Below are 15,588 nucleotides of genomic sequence, written 5' to 3' on the forward strand. Positions count from 1 at the left end.
GCCCTGTGTAATTTTATTTTTAATACATGTGCAGAACAAGTCCATGTAACTGCCTGCTAAGATCTGACAATCATTGACCCTCAGGGAGGGGATAATTCTACTCCATGCCAAACAGACTAGGGGCTGGCAGACAAGAGACAGCTTGCATACTTATTTTTTCAAGCTCTGTGACATAGATATCTGCTTAAAGACACTCTATTTATATAGGATTTCCTTCATCTGTTGGAGGTTGAAACAAACTGGTATCCGCTATCCTTTTTTATTTGGGTGTTTTAAAAAGCATGCCTGAAAGAGAAAGGTAATCATGACTAGAGAGCTGACTTATAGCACAGACTCTGGGCTCTTTCTTTGTCAAATGATTTTAGCAAGATGGTCCTCCTATGAATTACCTGTTCAGAAGCTTGCCATCTTGCACAGCAACACTGTAATTTTACCCAAGCGCTACAGATATCGTTGTCACTGTCATGCCTCCCTTGGAGGACTCAACAGATGAAGGGGAATGGGAGACTTCAGACCCAGGAGGAGGGACAAGTCGAGAGGCAGCTCAAGAGGATTTGGATGCAGGTGAAGGGAACAGCAGAGAGGCAGACAAGGAGCAAGACCCTGCTGGAGGCAGTCGGCCCATTTAAGAACCACCAGCTCTCGAAAGAGGGAAGGCTGACTGCAAACACCTGGCCTCAGACAATGAACTTGAAAGGCTGAGTGGCTTGGGGCTCTTGCAGGAAACAACATCGACCTTTGTGACTCCTTGTAGCCACCCCGGCTTGTGATCTCGTACCTTCGACCCTACCCAGGACCCGTCTGTTCTCCACTCTCTTGGCTCTTCCCACACACTATTTACACTTACTGTAGTTGCGGGCCTCTTTGCCTCAACTCAAGCCTGACAAATTTACGGCCTGGCTGCTATCTGCTAATTATGTTACTGCAGCCACAAACTATTTAACTAAGACATAGTGCTGCTGCAAATTGTAATGCTGTAATCTTTAATGCTGTAAACGTGAAGGCTTAAACAATCAGATGCTTTGAGTTGCATTAAATGTATTGATAATCAAAGCAATGTCAACCTCATTATCCTGAGGTATCACAAACTTTTCCCATGCACAATGAACTTCTATTTATTGTGGTTCTCTGGGCAACAACAGGTTCCTGCTTCTTACAAACCATATCAGGGAAAGACAATGGGGTGCGCCTTTTCCAAGACAGGCTACTAGCAAAAAGGGGAGGGGGTTCTAACAGCCATGCACCCCTATTAAGGACGGGGCTTTACTCAAAGTCTTGCTTCTCAAGGCACACCACGCCACTGCAACTGATGCAGTGAGTAAAATCTGCTGCACAGGTGCACCAGGTAGCCATAGGTGACAAAGAATTCCGTGGGCAGGTGGGCAAGCGAGCAGGCTGGCACAGGAGGGGCACACGCAACCGACCACAGTAAGCAGAAGCTGGATTTAACTGCCAAGTTTTTCAGCTATCAATGCTAGGAAGCCAGCCGGGACAGGTTTAACCCAAACACCACCTCCTCAGAAGCATGGTCAGGAATGCCTGATGTTCCACCCAATGAAAGAGTGGCCACTAATTTTATCACAGGACCAGGGGACGATCTAGCTTAGTAAGTGGGAGGCTCCCAGAAGAATACAAAAACAATCATTTGAAAAAGTGGAGCAAAGAACAAAAAAATCCATCAGTAAACAGAGTGCAATGTATTTCAGGCTATACTTTGCTCTTCATCAAGACCACTTTGAAAGAAAGGTTCAATCTTAAGACCAAACGTACCTCTCTGCATGCCTGACTCGGAGGAGCTTTTTTGAACACATCGCCCCCCTAAAGACTGCTCCCTAACTAAAGCAGGCACAAGAAGTCAGAGGTTTACGTTGGTTTAGGTCTGAACTTCTGAAACCTCTAAGGACAAAAACTACCGTAATCTTCCAAGAAAAGTTTATTCTTCAAAGAAAAGGAAAACAGCAGGGAACACAAAATCCGACACAAGAAAGCGTATTTCCGTGCATTTAACAAATTGTCTTAACATAGATGTTGAAGTGAAAAAAATGGGATAACCCTAACCCTGATCCATCTCTAACTCCAGTCCTGAATTCCTATTAGCTTTTTTTTGGGGGGGGGGGCTTTCCTTGCAACTTCAGCAACCCACAGTGCTAACCTCCAGAGACGACTTGGGGAGTGGCATCTTTCTTGGGAGACATTTTTAAATTGGCACTCTCCACTCAGTGGAAATACGCACACTGGCAAAATGGTACAGCCACAAGTCCCGAAAGGTGTGGAGGAAGGAATAAAAGAGTTCCTCCTTCAAATACTGCCCCATCTCCCTTTTGGATGCGGATGCTTATTTTTGGGTTCCCTATCCTGCCTGCCACCCCAACCCTAAATGAGAAAAGAAAGTGGGTCTATAGCGTCAACTGGAAATATCACTGAGACCTCCCAAGTAAAGTATCAGATGCGCAATAAAATTCTCATTCTAAGACTACAGCAGACAGCACACAAGAAAAAACCTCTCTCCAATGCCAACTGATGGCATGGAAGGTGTGGGTAGTAACAGAGTATTACAGAGAGTTCAGTGTTAACAGGAAATGATGGTGTCCTGCTATGGGAATGAACCACGGCGAACTTTGAGGTTGCGTCTCTCCCCGCTTTTGCCTCCATGAGGATGAGACAGAAAGCTTTTTTTCTGATTTTAAACAAGCTACATTTTCCTTGACATTTGAACTTGGTTTGTTAAACGATGGCGAGAACAAGCCAGGATCAATCCTCAGGGAACAGTTTAAAATCTGAAGGAAAAGTTTCCAACTTCCTCTCGCACATGAATGATGAGGAGAGAGGGATGCACAAGGCTCAAGCGGGCTCATTCATGTAGCAGGGACTATGCCTGCCTGTTGTTCCTGAGGGCCCTTTTCTACATGAGCCTGTTTGGACCATTTCTTCGTTAGAGGCTCTCCTCCAGGTGCCCCCCTGCCACCTGAAATCAGGTGGATGGTGCTCAGGGAGGGGACTTTTCCCATCGTGGGCCTTGCATTTAGAACACCCAGCTCACCTAATGCCAATCTTGGTGTCTTTTCAGCATCAGCCAAAGGTTCTTTTTCGTTGCCAGGGCTTTTGCAGCATATTTTAGAGCAGACTTCAGTTTTGTTTGTATAGCTCGTCTGGGTTTTATTCATTTTATGGCTGTTGCCCTTTGCACTTCTCATGTTTTATACAGAGCTTTTATTGTATTTCTTAGTATAAATTGTACATCACCCGAGAGTCTTGCATTGAAGGGCTGCTGCTAGTTAGGTTAATTACATTCCAACATATGTATAAACAGTTTTGAGACACAATCCATAGCTCTATACAACACAATTACAAGCTTTCGCTCCTTTATTTATTTATTTATTTATTTTATTACATTTTTAGACCGCCCTATAGCAATAAGCTCCCAGGGCGGTGTACAGCATAATAAAACAGGTTAAAATACAAGTGGATATAGATACACAATAAAACCTAATTAAAAATTTTCAATTTTCAATTCAAATTTTTAAATTTTTAAAATTTTTAAAATGCCTGGGCGAAGAGGTAGGTCTTTACCTGGCGCCGAAAAGATAACAAAGAAGGTGCCAGGCGTATCTCATCAGGGAGGGCGTTCCATAGTTCGGGGGCCACCACTGAGAAGGCCCTAGCTCTAGTTATCGTTCTCCGTGCCTCCCTATGCGTTGGGACACGGAGAAGGGCCTTCGACGTCGAGCGCAGCGACCGGGTAGGTACATAGCGGGAGAGGCGTTCCGCCAGGTATTGCGGTCCGATGCCGTTAAGGGCTTTATAGGTAAGAACCAACACTTTGAATCTGGCCCGGAAACATACTGGTAGCCAGTGCAGCTGGGCCAGGACAGGTGTTATATGATCAAATTTTTTTGTCCCAGTAAGAACTCTGGCCGCAGCATTCTGCACCAGCTGAAGTTTCCGAACCGTCTTCAGAGGTAACCCTACGTAGAGTGCATTACAGTAGTCCAATCTAGAGGTTACCAGAGCATGGATAACTGTGGCAAGGTTCTCCCTATCCAGGTAGGGTCGTAGTTGGGCTACCAGCCGAAGCTGGTAGAACGCATTCCGTGCCACCGAGGCTACTTGAGCCTCCAGTGACAGGAGCGGATCTAATAAGACCCCCAAACTACGGACCTGTTCCTTTAGGGGGAGTGTAACCCCATCTAGGGCAGGTCGGACATCAACCATCTGGGCAGAGAGCCCCCCCACCAACAGCATCTCAGTCTTGTCAGGATTGAGTCTCAGTTTATTAGCTCTCATCCAGTCCATTATCGCGGCCAGGCAGTGGTTTAGTACATTAACAGCCTCACCTGAAGAAGATGAAAAGGAGAAGTAGAGCTGCGTATCATCAGCATATTGCTGGAAACGCACTCCAAATCTCCTAATGACCTCGCCCAGCGGATTCATATAGATATTAAAGAGCATGGGGGACAGAACTGAACCCTGTGGGACCCCATATTGGAGTATCCAGGGACTCGAGTAATGCTCCCCAAGCACCAACTTCTGGAGACGATTCTTGAGGTAGGAGCACAGCCACCGCCAAGCAGTGCCTCCAACTCCTAAGTCCGCAAGACGTCCCAGAAGGATACCATGGTCGATGGTATCAAAAGCCGCTGAGAGATCAAGGAGAACCAACAGAGTTACACTCCCTCTGTCTTTCTCCCGACAGAGGTCATCATACAGGGCGACCAAGGCCGTTTCTGTACCAAACCCCGGCCGAAAGCCCGATTGACATGGATCCAGATAATCAGTTTCATCCAAGAGAGCCTGGAGCTGGTGAGCGACCACACGCTCTAAAACCTTGCCCAGGAACGGAACATTTGCTACCGGTCTATAGTTGTCAAGATTTTCAGGGTCCAAGGAGGGTTTCTTTAGGAGCGGTCTCACCACTGCCTGTTTCAGGCAGGGTGGTACCACTCCCTCTCGTAAAGAGGCATTGATCACCTCCTTGGCCCATCCGGCTGTTCCGTTCCTGCTAGCTTTTATTAGCCATGAGGGGCAAGGATCCAGAGCAGAAGTGGTCGCCCGCACCTGTCCAAGCACCTTGTCCACGTCCTCGAGCTGAACCAACTGAAATTCATCCAATAAAACAGGACAGGACTGTGCTCCGGACACCTCATTAGGCTCAACTGCTACAATATTGGAGTCAAGGTCCCGGCGGATGTTTGTGATCTTATCTTGGAAGTGTCTCGCAAACTCATTACAGCGGGCTATTGATGGTATTATTGCGTTCTGAGGACCAGAGTGTAAAAGTCCCCGAACAACCTTATAAAGTTCCGCTGGGCGGTTAGAAGATGACTGAATGGAGGCAGCAAAGTACTGCTTCTTCGCTGCCCTCACCGCCTTCACATAGAGCTTGGTAGAGATCTTCACAAGTGCAAGACCACAGCCGTCGGGAGTTCGTCTCCATTTGCACTCAAGCCGTCTCCTTTCTTGCTTCATCACTCTTAGCTCCGGGGTAAACCACGGAGCCAATTGAGCTCTGCAGAGGAGAGGGCGCACCGGGGCGATCGTGTCAACTGCCCGGGTCATTTCCGTATTCCACAGATTGACCAGGTTTTTGACAGGAGCGTCAGTTTTATCAGCCGGAAAACTCCCCAGAGCCTTCTGAAAACCTTCAGGATTCATTAGTCTCCGGGGGCGGACCATCTTAATTGGTCCTCCACCCTTGCAGAGGGGAGAAAACATTGTGAGCCTACACCTCAATAGGCGATGATCTGTCCATGACAGAGGAATAGATGTAAAATCCCTCACTCCCAGATCACCATCCCCTGCTCCAGTAGCAAAAAATAAGTCTAGAGTGTGCCCCGAAATATGCGTAGGGCCATCCTACACCTTTGCCAAAACCAACCGACCAACCAGCAAACAAAAACACCGCAGCTAATTCTATGGCTGACAACCGCACTATTCTTTCCTTATCGTTGAATACTGATTAGGGATGGGCTAATTTTGGCTTTGCTCTATAGCCAGAGTTGTGGTCGCCACCAGCTCTCAGTTTCCTGTATCCTGTGGCATGAACACAAGATTTGGAGGGGCAAAGGGGTGTCTCTTTCACTGCTTCTACCTACTCCATGCATAGTGCAATTCAGAGCTCTCCAGAAAGAAGATCTGCATACTGCTTAACATCTGGTCCAGGACACAGGCCATCACCTTGAAGAAAGGATCTGCGGAGGCCTGACATACGTTAATCTCCAACCATGAAGCAGAAAATCCTGCCATGAGAGAATAGGTGCTTCTGTATGTCACAAATAGCTAGGCTTCAATTGTCAACATTAGCGGGTTCTTTAAAAGCTTCTGACACTGCTGGAAAGCTGTGAGCATCACAAAAGCCTCACAAAGGTTCATCGTGGTAAGGCTAACTTATTTTGCAGAACAACATGCTTGGAAGATTTCATCTGCTTTGCAACCTATTTTGCATGGCACAGGTGCAGCATTTACATATTCTGACAGCAACGTTTGGGAGGAGCTGCGGCCATCAAGCATATAACATGGGATCTACTGAGCGGCCTTGTTCTATAGAAGTAATCAGCCAGACACACAAACGTCAGCCCAATTTAAGTGGGCAGCCTCCTTTTCTCTGCATTCCCACTATCACAGTCCCCAATTTTCCTCCTTCAGGATTTCTTACCTCAAGTAGCAGCAGAGTCTCTTGTTCAGTCCATTCTCTCCCAGCACTCGCATTCTTGCTCTGGAAAAAGGATGGGGGCATGATTTACTTATCTACCCAGTGTACAGCTGAGTAAGACTATTATTGTCAGAAGAGGAGGGATTGGTGATTTGTTCATTCACAGAAGTCTTACTTGCCCACCAAGTATTACGCAATAGTCTGAAGGCCTTAACAACCTTGCTACATTTGAATATACTTTCCAATAAACACCAACTTTGCCTGGATACCAATTTGGATGGCATATGTTGACCTGTGTATGTATAGTAAAATGGATGTATCGGTGATTGGGCTGATGGCTATTGTCTTTTCTTTTTTCTTTAATAAATATGCATAAAAAATAATAAAAAAAGATGTCTTGCTTGTTGAAAGGGACCAGCCAAACTGCAAAACAGCCCAAGTGATGCCCATGAGGCAGCCTGCAATCTGGGAGCGGAACCCCATAAACTCTTGCAAGTCACAAGACAACTGCAGCTGCTTTGGAGCAGCTTAAGTCACCAGTTGAGGCAAAAATCTCCTGTGGTGATGAAGAATGGCTTAATAGGAAGGCTGATTTAGAATAAACACTTAAATGTTATTTTTAACAAGATCCCACAGCAAAGGACAGTGCTACAGGAAAAAATAATAAGACTGCAGGGCAGGAAAGAATGTGAAATCACCCTTCTACAACTCCCTGTACTCATGCAGGATATCCCTGCTAACTCAAACGCTGAGAGCAGATTAGTCTATGATCATCTGAATTCTCTGCAACAGGAACGGGCGAGCTGCATCCATTTTTTAATAAACAAATAATGCCAGCAAAGACAGCACTAGGGCGATGCAGACAAACCGAGACAAGCAAATGAGCTCGGAAAAGCAGCATCCACCATCCCCATCATTTGCTTGCTTCTTTCCCGAATCTCCAAAAGCAGCAATCAAAAGGAATATTTAGAATGCCTATCCATCTCTCAGAATTCTTTACAGGTGCCCATGAGTATTTAGCACTCCGAGAAAATATCATCCCAGCCTTAAAGCTAACATCGATACTCATTGCTAGATATGTCAACGGGAGATCAACAGGGGTGTGCGTAACAGCTGTTCTGGACCAAACATACAGCATTTAAAAGATTTGAATATAGAGAAGCTTAGATTGGTGCATGGCATGCAAGCCCTTGGGGAAGGGTCATAGCTCACTGGCAGAGCATCTCCTGTGTATGCAGAAGGACCCAGATTCAAACCCCAGTATCTCCATGTAGGGCTGGGAATACCCCGCCTGAAACCCTGGAGACTGTCACTGCCAGGCAGTACAGTAGGGCCCCACTCATACTGCAGATTATGTTCCAGACCCCCACCGAAAAGCGAAACCCGCCAAAAAGCGGAACTCATTCAATAGAATGGTGCCCGACATCCAAAAAATGCCGTAAAAGTGGAACAAGTGCCGTATGAGTGGGGCCTTATTCTAATTTTAGTCACTGTATTAGCAGAACGCTGAAAAGCGGGGCCCTACTGTATATACAAGACCGAGCCACATGGACCAGTGGTCTGATTCAACATAAGGCAGCTTCTTCACAGAGGACACAGGTCTGAATATTAAACAGCAGTTAAATATTTCTATATAAGAAGTGAGGGAACAACTCAAGGAAGTTCTTGCGTTGTAAGAACAGCCCTGCTGACTCAAACCAAAGGGGGCCCATCTAGTCCAGCAACCCGTTCTCACAACAGCCAGCCAGATGCCCCTATGAGAAACCCACAAGCAGGACCCAAGGGCAAGAGCACACTCCCCAGTTGTCCCTTCCAGCAACTGATATTCGGGGCACGCAGCCTCTGAAACTGGAGGCAGAACATAGTCATCACGGCTAGCAGCCATCGATAGACTTACCCACCATGAATTTGTCTAACCCCACTTTAAAGCCATCCAATTTGGGGCAAATTCCATGGCTTAACTACGTGTTGTGCGAAGTACATTCTTTTGTCTGTCCTGAATCTTCCAATATTCTGATGTCTCCAAGCACTCCACAAGCAGGCCATGAAATCAATAGCCCGTTAATGATCCCCAGGAACTGACTTTCAGAGCATGCAGCCTCTGGTACTAGTACGCCACTGATGAGGTGTGTCAGATGCAGAAATAACAATCTTTGCACCTATAATCTGCATCTTAGGGGGTGGGGGTTCTGGAAGGGAAGAAGAAAATCTAGTGCCTTGCCTTTGCTAAGGTTTTCTTTGAATAAATGTCGGTACGAAGCCCAAAGTTCTGCAAGTCAGTAGGTTTTTCCTTGTTTTTCTCTGGAAAATTCAACATCTGTTGAGCCGCTGGGATCTGGGTAAAGAAATGTAAGATAGTCAGAACAGAAGGGAGGATATGAAAGCATCAGGAATAGCTACATTTATCGGCCTACTTTACTGGATAAATGTATGTGAAATGTAAAACATGTGCTATGGTAGATAATCTTAGTACTACTATGTGAACCCTCCGCAGCAGAATTTCTCCCAATATGTCAGATTAAAAAAATAGACATAGCATCCTCCAACACAGCAAATGTCCAATTTATGGCCACATGATAACTGTGAACCCCTCCCAATGTTTGAAAAGACAGTTTTAAAAGCATGATAACACAGCAAGGCATTGGAAATCAGGGGTGAAATAAAATTATATTAAAGTTTGCAGCATTTCCCCCTCAGCTTTGGAACAGTACCTAACATATATTTTGGAAAGTTGTTTGGTTGTTTACTATGCTTTGGACACCTCCAAGACATCAAGCCCTATGAGGAGAGACTGAAAGAACTGGGCATGTTTAGCCTGGAGAAGAGAAGACTGAGGGGAGATATGATAGCACTCTTCAAGTACATGAAAGGCTGTCACATAGAGGAGGACCTGGATCTCTTCTCGATCGTCCCAGAGAGCAGGACACAGAATAAGGGGCTCAAGTTGCAGGAAGCCAGATTTCGACTGGACATCAGGAAAAACGTCCTAACTGTTAGAGCCATACGACAATGGAATCAATTACCTAGAGAGGCAGTGGGCTCTCTGACACTGGAGGCATCCAAGAGGCAGCTGGACAGCCATCTGTCGGGAATGCTTTGATTTGGATTCCTGCATTGAGCAGGGGGTTGGACTTGATGGCCTTATAGGCCCCTTCCAACCCTACTATTCTATGATTCTATGATCATAATCAAACTGTGCAAGTTTTTATCTATGTTTTGATACGATGGGACACTGTTCTGAACCAAGATGGCATACTGAAACTCTCAAAACTGCGTTGATTTTAAACAAATTCTGCATGATGGTCCCTGAGATCAAGGGTTTCAAAATGGCAGAGATTTTTTGCTCGGAATTCCTGAGCAAAGCTTGGTACAAGGTTGATGGTGTTGTAATAATTCAAAGGAGGCAAAGGAGTTCAAGGTGGCAATGTTATTACACAGTTTAGGTACATACTAGCAATGCCTGAAGAATCTTTACCTGAGGCGTCCGAAGGTGAAGAGGCATGAGTCCAGAGGGAGTGTCAGCAAGAACGTTGAAGTGTGGGGTGGGAGGAGGACCCATGGCCATGGGGCGGCTTTCTGGATCCACTTGATAATTAATAAGCCCCCACTGCTCCAGAAAGGCGTGTACCCTAGGAGTTGACGTCACAAGAGTGAAGGACAGAAGGAAAAATTGTCAGTATGGCAAGGACAATGGACCAGAAAAAAAAAGGGGGGGGGGACATTTCAGTACAGAATAACTAACCTGAAGACCAGCAACTGGTGAACTAGTCCTGCAAGATCTTACAATGTATATTTCCCTTTCTTTCTTTTCATGTATGGACGCTCATTATAAATTAATTCAAACATTACAAATTAATTTAGAAAATCAGGAAGCAAAAGACTTTGCACATGTTTTCAATAAATGGTGGGAAACTGCTTTCAAGCATCCAAGTGAACGCAATTGCCAGTTGTAACAATTGGGCATGAGATACCACACTATCTAGAGAAGCTCATTCGGTCAACATGGAAATAATGTTGGGAGGAAGCCACTCCAGCTGGTTTTGGAATTAAAGACTTTTTTTTTTTTTTTTTACTATTTTGTTTAACAAAATTTTTATACTGCTTGATTATAAAAAAAAACCCCTCTAAGTGACTTACAGAAAACTACCTACTCAAACTGCTTGTGTGATTCTATTCAAAGAAGAGGACAGGCCCCAAACCCTTCGGCACAGGAAGAAGAAAATTCAAATTGCTTTGTGGTAACTTAAGGTGCAACCTGATGGGGCTATGTTCTTGTCCAGCTCATTTCAGGGCAGCTTGGGCAAAAGAACTTCCCACAAGGCTGTGCGCACATACACACACTCACCTTGCCATCGTACAGGGAGGTCCGTCTTCCACTCTGCTGCCCTCCAGGGCATACAAAGCCCACTGCTTGATGCAGCTACCTCGCCTTGCCTTAAGGCAGGCTCCCGATCTGCTGAAGGATGCCAAAAGCCCTCTTTGCATGCCCTTAGGCAAATGAAGAAGTGGCTATTGTGCCAAGCCTTTGAACTGAATTTTATCCCTACTATTTCGATTGGTTTATCCGACTCTGTTTTTTTGTGGTATTATATGTTTAATTATGTTGGCCTTTTGGTACTGTTTATTATTGTTAAAATTGTGCTTTAACTCTTGTGAGCCATTTGACATTTAAAAGTTAAAATAAAACAACAAAGTAAAACAAATCAATTGAATGAGCATTTGACAGAGTAAAGCTGGCATTAGAAAATGCAACTCCCTACAGCCAAGAAGTGCAGCCACTGGCTTCTCAGCCAGGCCACAGCACGCAAACGAAAAGAAAAAGATCAGAAAACATGGTGCTTATTGCCTGGGGAGGCTGTCTGCCAAGCGCTTGACTATTCCCAAGTGCTCAGGATGAGCATCATGGTCGAGGAGGAGTGAGTGGCTCCATCACTCCATACGGCCCTTATATTTGCATTCAGCAGCCAAGCTTTCTGACCTGGCCCCCAGAGATAGGGATAGGGCCATGCCAGCCAGGTGTGGGGTCTGAAGGGAAAAGACAGGGGCAACCTGGGATATAAGCAGGAATAGTTCCTTTCCCCATTTCCTCTTCCACTCTGTGCGTGGATGCTCTCCAGGTGAGCTGACAGAAAAGAGAGTATGCAAGCAAATACATTCTGAACATATCCTGTGATGTAATGCATCTTTCAAGCATTAACGTGCTCCCCCCTCACTATTCTCCCATCGCCGGTGTTGTTCCACAATAGGGTTTTTAACTTCAAAGAGGTGATTAAAAACCTCTGTTTTATTTAAGACACTGTAGCCAAGGAAAGCAACGCTTACCTCATTACTGCACAAACATCCCCAGTCAAGTTCCTTCTGCAGGCAGTGCTAGTCAAGTACTCTTGAGGGTTTAACCGATAGGTATCAATCATGAAATTGCGGTAAGCTAAGTATCTGGAAAGAAATCCAGAAACACAATAATGGATAAAGTTGCCCACTGTGAGTCACTTGAGAAATGCATCCAAAACCTGATCAGGCTTTCTTAGGGTTCTAGCAAATGGTAGTTCTACTCAGTGTAGACCCACTGAAATCAATGAGCTTAAGTTAGTCATGCCTATGCATGTCTCTGACCAGAACTAACACTGAATACAACCCCTTAATACTCCATCCTTCAATGCCAATGAACTAAATGTACTTTGAAGTACTGTGAAGATACTTGTTTCCACTATTCCCACCAGAAACAGCACAAGTTACAGCTTGGGTGTTACTCACTATATGAAAGTTTCTTCAAGGACCAGGATTATGTAAAACTGACAATGCATGTGAGGGTTTTTTTTTAACCTAAGACATCTAGTAAAGGAGATACTGATAGTTTAACCAAAGTATGTGACTGATCATTAACGACCAATTTCAGGAAAAACCTTTTTCAGGACAGGTCTATAGAGGGGCAAAACAAACATATTTGAGGGCCTTTTCTGAACTGAACTGACACTCTGACCTATTTAAACAAATTAATTGCCTTTGTGGTTAAAAAAAACTAAGGCCCACTTTGACTACTGACTGAAGCAAGAATGAAATTAAGTCTTTAACACACACCATGCTGCCATGTTTCATCTGCTTGGATGTTCCCTTTCTACCAATATGCCACATACTTTCAGTCAGAACATCCCAGCCATCTGAAAAAGCCTGAGTTTCAGTTCAGCGGTGCCTTGCAAAGGGACGCCAAAGGGGAACCCTCTGGGGCATAAAGGTGCTGGCTATTCCAAGGCCACTTCCTTTGCACAGGAAGCATGAGAGGGTTTCATACACGGAAGGGCAGCTGAGGAAGACTGCTTGGGGCATGAGCCTGCTTCCTTCTGCAGTCTTCCACGGTTAAAAGAGGGGGGGAGGGGAAAGGAAAGGAAGGGAGAGAGACAAAGAGAGAGCCCTTCACACACTGAGAAGGAGAGGGGCATGGGGGCACAGAAGAGGACAGAAACTTCTGGGAGGAGAAAGGAAGCAAAAACTATTGTCTGGGCTCCTGAGGTTGTCCAACAGCTATTTCCCTCGTGTAAAGGAAATATATTTTCTCTATAGCTTGTTGGTCCACAATGATTTGTCTCCTAAACACTTCATTTCCCCGCATAAGAGACAACCTAGCACAATGTAAAGACCAGGAAAAAGCCATTTCCTTTGGATGCAAGCCAGATGCCTGACAGCAAAACCTGCAGGCACAGACTTCTAGGGAGGCAAGCCCTGTTTCTTCTACAGACTTAAACAGCATCTCAACCAATACAGAGAGTCTACAGCCTCTGGCAAAATATCCTTTATTTGGAGTTCCAACCTTCCCTGGAGGCCCAGGCTGGGCACAAGAACCCAAAGCTATTTGAGTACTTTTTTTGGGGGGGGAATAATTGGGCTCTGAAAGCGAACACTTGGGAGCACAGAAGCCTCAGGAAACGCTGCGAGGTGCCCAATAAGGAAGGTCTGTAGTTCTGTTATGCAGACAGAAGGCTAGTCATTTTGCAGGCATAATCAAAAACTTAATGAACATTAAAAGGAGATGACAGGGCAGATGTCCCCATCTCGTCTCATGGGAAAGGAGCCTGATAGCTCCTGCTCCTATTAAAATAATTGATTGCATTATATGGGACTGGATCTTGAAGACTGTTCAGAATCTTTTCCTAATTCCGAACATGGTGGTGCGTATGCTGATGAAGATCCGCATGGTTATCAGGTCTGCAACATCCCTACTAGTTTTCCAAAGTAGCACTGACAGAACTCAAAGGTGCTGATTTTGAACTATAAAAGGTTGCACAATAGCCTTATGAGGTCATCTCATTATACAAAGCAGACAGGGGCTGCTGCTAGATGTTGGTGGAGTTATACCACAGCCTCATCTTCTATGGGCACTGCCAACTCTGCCATCATAGAACATGGTGTAGCCTGACAAAAACCCAACTGCCCCCCAGCTATTTTACCCTCACTTGCAATCCTCCTCATTTAGTTTGTTACTTCAAAGTAGCACGGTTCATTTCCTCTTTAAAAGGCCATATAGCAGCACCCTCCTCTGAGGTTCTAGCCTTTGAAGCACCCCGGTTACGTTTCAGAGCTACAAAAGCAACATGGAGGAGGAATTAAAGATGTTTGTCCTCCAACCTCAAAGCCAAGTGACATCTTGTATGCCGATGTTTCACTTCAAGACAGAAGGATCCAGCATCCATGCTCATTGACATTTTGCAAGCTTTACATTGGCCAGACCCAGTGGGCTGGGTTTTTTTTGCTGCTTTCAGGGGCAAAGGACAATATTTCCTCAAACCAAAATGAACAGACAACCATCTCAGGCAGTGGATGTGGGATATTTAGCTGCAGGAACAACATAGATATCGAACACTAGGCAGCCACTGGGGAAAAATCTTATTAATGTCAGGCCCTGAATTAACACAGATGAGATGCAAAATAATGTTTTACTACTGGTAAGCTACCTAATCGTCATCATACAGCTTTCATTTTGAAGTTTGGTGGCAGGTACAGCAAATGGTAGCCTTTGAACTTCTGAATAATGGATGTGTACCCTGGTCCAAACACTGCAGCGCACACTCAGGTACACAAACCATTTAAAACAAAACAAAAGTGTGTTTAGAAGATTTATATAGTTGAATTTTTGCTGCTTACCCACTGTTAAGCATGTGTAGTTTAATTTCCTCTCCTACCCCCACAGCCCCACAATCTGCTCTGAAGGGTCCCCCAATCCTCTGGAACTGATTTTGGTGGGGTGGGGGAGGGCTGGAGGGGACAGGAGAGGTAGAGGACGTTCCATGTCATGCACAGAAGTCTGCTGCACCAGTGGAACTGCAGCACTGGATATAGCTCAGAACACCCACAACATCACTTTGATACAGATCTTTATGAAGCTAATACTGAAATGACATTAGTTATGTCACTTTCCTCCTCATTTGCATACACTGCCTTTCTAACGCTAGCTGGTTCTACTCTGCATGGTTACTGCACGCCTTTACATTATGACAGAGGCAGTTTGCCTCAGAGTGAATTGCTTCTAAAGACTGTGGTGGCGGCAGCAGACAGCAAGATCAAGATGACTATCCCCCTCTCTCATTCATGAACAGCAGCGTCCCTGTGCCATATCAGGCATATATGCACAATTGCAGCCAGACAGAAGGAGCTTGTGATGTGGAGGAACTGCCGTCCCAAAGAGAAAGTCAGAAGCCTCCTTGAGGGCCAAAGCTCTTTTGATCGCAAGGGGTCTTGCTGGATCTAGGGTAGGCTTGCACCTCCCCACAGGCGGATGCAGCACTCCCACTTTGTGCACTACCCAAAAGGAAACACGCAATGTGTGCACAAACCCTTCAAAACCCTTCCTGGAATTAGAGGTGCAAAACTAGAGTCAATCTTCACAGCTGCAGCCAGAAGGAAAAAGTCCTGCCCAAAAGCACAACAAGCAGCTGAATATAAAAATA

The 15,588-nt window shown here is 45.3% G+C and overlaps 1 protein-coding gene across 2 annotated transcripts in view; it reads right to left on the reverse strand.

Annotated features, from left to right (window-relative positions):
* The window catches only part of SMARCC1 (SWI/SNF related, matrix associated, actin dependent regulator of chromatin subfamily c member 1), a 135,161-nt gene that overhangs the window by 52,103 nt on the left and 67,470 nt on the right, over window positions 1–15,588 (reverse strand). For both annotated transcript variants that reach the window (XM_061586163.1, XM_061586162.1), the window contains exons 16-19: window positions 11,972–12,085; window positions 10,125–10,278; window positions 8,871–8,984; window positions 6,653–6,712 (exon numbers count right to left, since the gene is read on the reverse strand). In XM_061586163.1, the coding sequence (XP_061442147.1) occupies window positions 6,653–6,712; window positions 8,871–8,984; window positions 10,125–10,278; window positions 11,972–12,085 (442 nt within the window). The remainder of the gene's footprint in view (window positions 1–6,652; window positions 6,713–8,870; window positions 8,985–10,124; window positions 10,279–11,971; window positions 12,086–15,588) is intronic.

Source organism: Rhineura floridana, chromosome 10 (genome assembly GCF_030035675.1).
Source record: "Rhineura floridana isolate rRhiFlo1 chromosome 10, rRhiFlo1.hap2, whole genome shotgun sequence".
Lineage (NCBI taxonomy): Eukaryota > Metazoa > Chordata > Lepidosauria > Squamata > Rhineuridae > Rhineura > Rhineura floridana.